At 35.4% G+C, this 5,909-nt stretch overlaps 1 protein-coding gene across 1 annotated transcript; it reads left to right on the top strand.

The window, feature by feature from the left end:
• Nucleotides 1–278: 278 nt before the first annotated feature.
• LOTGIDRAFT_229778 (hypothetical protein) lies at nt 279–5,215 on the top strand (the record flags this gene model as incomplete). The annotated part of the gene is made up of 8 exons (XM_009068288.1): nt 279–380; nt 845–961; nt 1,284–1,617; nt 1,855–2,084; nt 2,426–2,581; nt 2,979–3,121; nt 3,720–3,870; nt 5,064–5,215. Exons 1-8 carry the CDS (start codon nt 320–322, stop codon nt 5,213–5,215), a joined length of 1,344 nt encoding a protein of 447 aa, XP_009066536.1. The 5' UTR covers nt 279–319.
• Nucleotides 5,216–5,909: the final 694 nt, after the last annotated feature.

Below are 5,909 nucleotides of genomic sequence, written 5' to 3'. Positions count from 1 at the left end.
TAATAATGGGAAATATCTTGAAAGAAAGGTATTTCATCTTGGGTCCTATCCGATGGTATTGAACGGAAACAATTGAAATATTGAATTTTGAAGGGTGCTGCTAAGACATATACTACTAAAAAGGTTACAATTAAAGTACTCAAGTCTTATTTATCATTCAGGTGTTACTATTTTCCCATTGGAAGGTCATTTCTGTATAGATCCTTTGTCACTTTCAATTCAGTTTTCTTTATTGGTACCTATAAAAGGTCTTGAAAATTAGTCCAAGCACAGTATCTGATGTGCAAGAAATACACGATAAGTTCATAATATAATTATCATGAAGTTGATAGTTAAATTGCTGGCGGTATGCGTTTTATCAGAGATTCAATGTTTAGAATGTAGGTATATTTTTTTTTTATCCATAATAAACTAAATGGCATAAGAAACGTGGCACTGTTAAATACCATTTCTTTCACGCAAGATATCTAGATTATATGGATTTATTCCCATATCAAGGTACAATGACATTGGGATGGCTGAATGACTTCCAACAAATCAGCTGAACAAACCAAAGGGATTATATACTCATTTAGGCAGAGGGAGTTACGTTCAATCTGCCTAGCTGTGCTCCGACAGGTTCGACAATAACGCCTGCAATAGGTCTCGACCCTCTGCAACGACAGAACAGTCAATATTTTATTTCTGTGGCAGAGCAAGAGTTTGAAAAGGAAGGGGTGCTGTTATGTGAAATTTTCTTTTGTGGTTCAGTACATATATAATAATATAATTTTCTTGTTTCCCAGGAACTTAACATGTAACAATATCAACAAATACATTTCAGATATGTATATTTTATTTTCAGTATGCAGCTTGATAAATCCAAAAGGATTATGTAAACTAAGTGCAGATTGTGATGGTGAAATTGAAAATTACGGATCATACGTATGTCCCGATCCAACCGTTTGCTGCATAGCTCCTGGTAAGGATTGCATATTTTTTATAAGGATTAACAGTTAAGGGGGTTAACGATGACAATTATCTTGAGAACATCAAATTTGCAACCGCGCATTGCGCAGCAGTGTTAATCCTCTGTTATCAGATATTGTTTACATTTCATTTTAACAAAGAATACTGAATATTTCAATAGTACTTCTTGAGTTTAAAGATTTTGCTTCAAATTCTAAACTTATTTAAGACGAAATATTTGGCAAACAGCGATAGTGTTTTTTAGTTGTTTTACGGCTGACCCTATGATCTTTTTAATAACCTGAATTTTCATATGCATGCATTTTTCTGATTAGATACTACAACACCAGAACCTACTACCGAGCCACCATCAACCGAACCACCAACAACAACTGAAGAACCAACAACAATTCCATCTACAACAGTATTACCTGTAACAGAACAATGTGGGGTCCGACCAGAAAATGATCTTATGTTTAGATTACTGGGTGGTACAGTTAAAGAAATACAGAGCTGGCCTTGGATGGTGTCTATTCGGGGCAAGAGTACCACAGGCGACACGGCAACTAAAATAACCGAGGATCCAACACAAGAAAACACGACACCTGTTTGTGCTGGTGTATTCATACACGAACAATATGTTGCTACTACTGGCTTTTGTATTTTAAAGTAAGTTGTAAAATTTTGCACATCATCTTATTGGAAGAGCATGTTGGATGCTGCTTTTTAAACATAAGGCTTATATTTAATATTATACTTGTTGATTTGACAAATCTAGATGATAATGCAATGATAATAGCTTAAATAACACAGATATCCTGAACTCATTGGTATATAAACTCTAAATTTTGTATTGGTTATTGCATCATTTGTGAAAGATGTGATATAATCATTATCTGTTTGTAGGTTATATGCAGCATTTAAATCTGCTGGATTCACATTTGACCCATTAAAAAACATACTGTTGAAAAGTGGTGAAACAACAACTAATTCACAAGATTTTGTTGGTGGATTTTCTACTGAACAACAGTTCAAGGTCATAGAAATCATTCCACATACCGATTTCGTAATTCAGGATTTTGAAAATGACGCATACAATTTTTCAAATCTTATTCGAAATCCGGATACCTTCTTACGTAAGTAATATTGTTACTTTATTTAATTCAGAAATTTACAATCTTGAGACGTTTTACAAGATGAATAATGACCAATACTTTAGAAATCCGGTTTCATTGGACTTACAATACAATTATTTAGATAACAGCATAAAGTTATACTTCCATAAGCAGTATCGATGCATCGATCTAAAATTCTCACAACCTTTAACCAGACTCTTTTGTCTTGCAATTAAGAGATGTCGTATTTTACCAACGAGTAATGTATAACGGGGTGATAAAATAGCTATTCTATTGAAAATTTACTTATGATTGTAATAATTCTATCCATGTTTGATGTTTGACCAATATTAATATTTCAGCTAACAACTTGGCATTGTTAAAACTTGAGCAACCTGTAGTTTTTAATGGGAATGTGAGAAAGTGTTGCGCTCCTAACCTAACAGAAAGTGCTTGTAGTATAAAGAAATCTGGTTGCATAATTGCTGGATGGGGTGATAGTAGCGAGAATGGCGTTAGTAAGTTGAATAATACGGTAGCAAAAAATTGTACATTACTAAAAAGAAGAAATGACAAAAAAATAATGACTTATTGCAAATTTAGAAGATAACTAACACTCGCCCAAAACTGAAGTAAATAAATATCTAAAAAATAACGCCCTATCTTTGTGATCTTATCGATATACTAACCTGCGATCTCGATTTTAAGTATATATCTAGAAAAATTGATATGCAACTGAATAAAGTTCCGTAATCTGAATTTAAATGATTAATTGTCAAAAATGTTGAACTTTTAGTCCCCGGCTTTCCCTTGAAATAAATAGCAATGTCTTGATAGCCAGTAATGAATAACTTTTCACACCGGCTCAAGTATGTAAATCATGTAATTTCCATTAACCGTACAATTTTATTACAGAAAATGACGGGGCATTTAGAGAAATTGAGGTTGAAGTTTTTAGTAAAGAAGTCGTGGATGCTGCAGCTCAATTCACATCATCTCTTGCAACTCCACTACAGTCAGTAGCAAAGTTCACAGCCGCACCTGGAAATGTCTGTGATGTAAGTTTCCCTCTCATTATTAGCTGACAGAAGTAATTTAACACAACTCGCATATTGATTTTAAAAATTATGATGAAATGATAAGAATGGTGTTGCCAAAGGAGGGACAAATTTGTCTGTTTTTACTTTTATTTTTTAATGAATAGTTAGATAACTTTCAATGATATTATCTAAGCTATATGGAGCATTAGTATTTCAATGTTATGCTTTGAAATAAGACAAAATATCATCTTTATTCTTAGAATCTAACCCACCTTTTTTTCCATTAGCACTGGCTAATTGAAAATTAATCTCGTCGCATTTGATTAACAGAAAGCGTTATAATTAGGATAGCCGTTGACAGAATATCCATCCCAAAGTTATTTTTACATTATTTTGATATTCTTCCTTTTTTTGGGTCGGTTATAAACAAATACTAGGCCTATTAACATAGCCACCTGAAGAAAAACAATTTAATTTGTTATACCTTCGAAAATTCATATAGGTGTACTGAATTAGGCTTTTCAAATATACACGAGAACCATTTCAGTTTGTTAATATAATTGAGATATAATCTTACACCTAGAAGATTAAGTTTTTGAGTTGAATAATGTTTCAGGGTGACAATGGAGGGATGGTCGTATGTCAGAATGATGAAGATCGATGGGCTCTCGAAGGTTTAGTAAGCATAGGAGATGTTTCAGTTGGTTGCACACCTTTAGATTCTTTTAAAATTGTCGACATTAAAGCTGCCTGGCCGTGGATTGAAAGTAAGATCAACGCATAAAGTTCAACGTTTCTGATTGTATTGGCTGAAGCAAATAAATCAATCTTAAGATAAATCTATAATTTGTGTTTGTTAAATCCCGTGAATATAGCTTATAAAAATAATCTCCCAGAACTGACCCAATATCTTCGGAGCCAATTGCGGCTTTCATTTGAATAATTCCTATTTTCCTCAGATGTCTCACTGCACCATAAAATAGTCAGTTTTAATGGAATTGCAAGACCCAAAGGCGTCTGACTGAAAAATAGCTAATAGATGCTATACATATAAAAGTCCATACAAATAACATATAAATGTTTCATGTATAAGTTGAAATTAGTTCTTGCACGATATATTGGTGAATTGATGTATAGCGATAAGACATGCCACGATACGCGTATCGTATCGCGACGTCGTGTATTAATACTTGACGATAAGGTAAGCATGGGGGAAAACGCCGCTCCTAAGATACTCTTAGGTTATCTTTCATGATTTGAAACAGATTTCCTTCAAACTTTGCACATGTCAAACTATTCCCAAGGCATACTTATAAACAAGCATATACCTTAATATAACCATTTTCAATTTTTAAAGGGGGCTTTTTCAGTTTCTTAATAATGTGGCGGCTTTCAGGCAAGATGCCCCAGTCACGATGGCAATATGCCCAAGGGAAGGGGGGGGGGGGGTCAACTTTCCCCGAAAAAGACTTTAAAAGTTCCATTAACTATAACTTGATTAACTAAACTGTTAAGAAGGCATAATAGACTGCTTGTGCGCTTTTATGTACTTCCATTGAATAAATGGGTCATTAAAGTTTACACGTTGACTGCATCAGCACACTTGACGTGAGCCCATCCATGACCTACATCACACCTGATCCAATTACCTCCAGTTTGGGAATACGATTCAGTGCAATATATACAATCTGCGTCATTAGAATTGTCCTTTTTCACAACTATTTGATAAGATCCCTTTGATGATTTCCCGATTTTTGATACCAATTCCTTATCTGCTTTTCTTTCAAAAGATCGCGGTTAGGTGATGAGGTAAGAACAGTGGATGATTCAGCCTTCCTTTTTCTTGGAGCCTGCGTTTTGACCTTTGGCTGTGGAGAAATATCAGACAAAATAATCTAGGCTCTTATGTGTTTTGAGATATCATTTTGGCTTCTTTTTCTAACCAATAGCGAATTTTCAGAAGTCGAACGGGGAACGATTGATGATGATAAAGCAGTGGCTTGTTTGGTAGATGATGATGAAGCAGTGGCTTGTTTGGCAGATGATGATGGAGCAGTAACTGGTTTTGTAGATGATGATGGAGCAGTAACTGGTTTAGTAGATGATGATTGAACAGCAGGCCTGGTAAATAATGATTGAGCAGCAGGTGATCCATTAAATGATGATGCAACAGCATATGACCTGGTAGATGATGATGGAGCAGTGGCTAGTTTTGTAGATGATAATGGAGCAGTGGCTGGTTTTGTAGATGATAATGGAGCAGTGGCTGGTTTTGTAGATGATGATGGAGCAGTGGCTAGTTTTGTAGATGATGATGGAGCAGTGGCTAGTTTTGTAGATGATAATGGAGCAGTGGCTAGTTTTGTAGATGATAATGGAGCAGTGGCTAGTTTTGTAGATGATAATGGAGCAGTGGCTGGTTTTGTAGATGATGATGGAGCAGTGGCTGGTTTTGTAGATGATAATGGAGCAGTGGCTAGTTTTGTAGATGATAATGGAGCAGTGGCTAGTTTTGTAGATGATAATGGAGCAGTGGCTGGTTTTGTAGATGATGATGGAGCAGTGGCTGGTTTTGTAGATGATAATGGAGCAGTGGCTAGTTTTGTAGATGATAATGGAGCAGTGGCTAGTTTTGTAGATGATAATGGAGCAGTGGCTGGTTTTGTAGATGATGATGGAGCAGTGGCTGGTTTTGTAGATGATAATGGAGCAGTGGCAAGATGATGATGGAGCAGCAGGTAGTTTAGCAAGTGATGATGGAGCAGCATATGACCTGGTAGATGATGATGATGATGATGACGGAGGT

This window comes from Lottia gigantea (assembly GCF_000327385.1).
Source record: "Lottia gigantea unplaced genomic scaffold LOTGIsca_9, whole genome shotgun sequence".
NCBI lineage: Eukaryota > Metazoa > Mollusca > Gastropoda > Lottiidae > Lottia > Lottia gigantea.
Note: the sequence above shows the minus strand (reverse complement) of the source record. Positions and strands in the feature narration are given on the sequence as shown.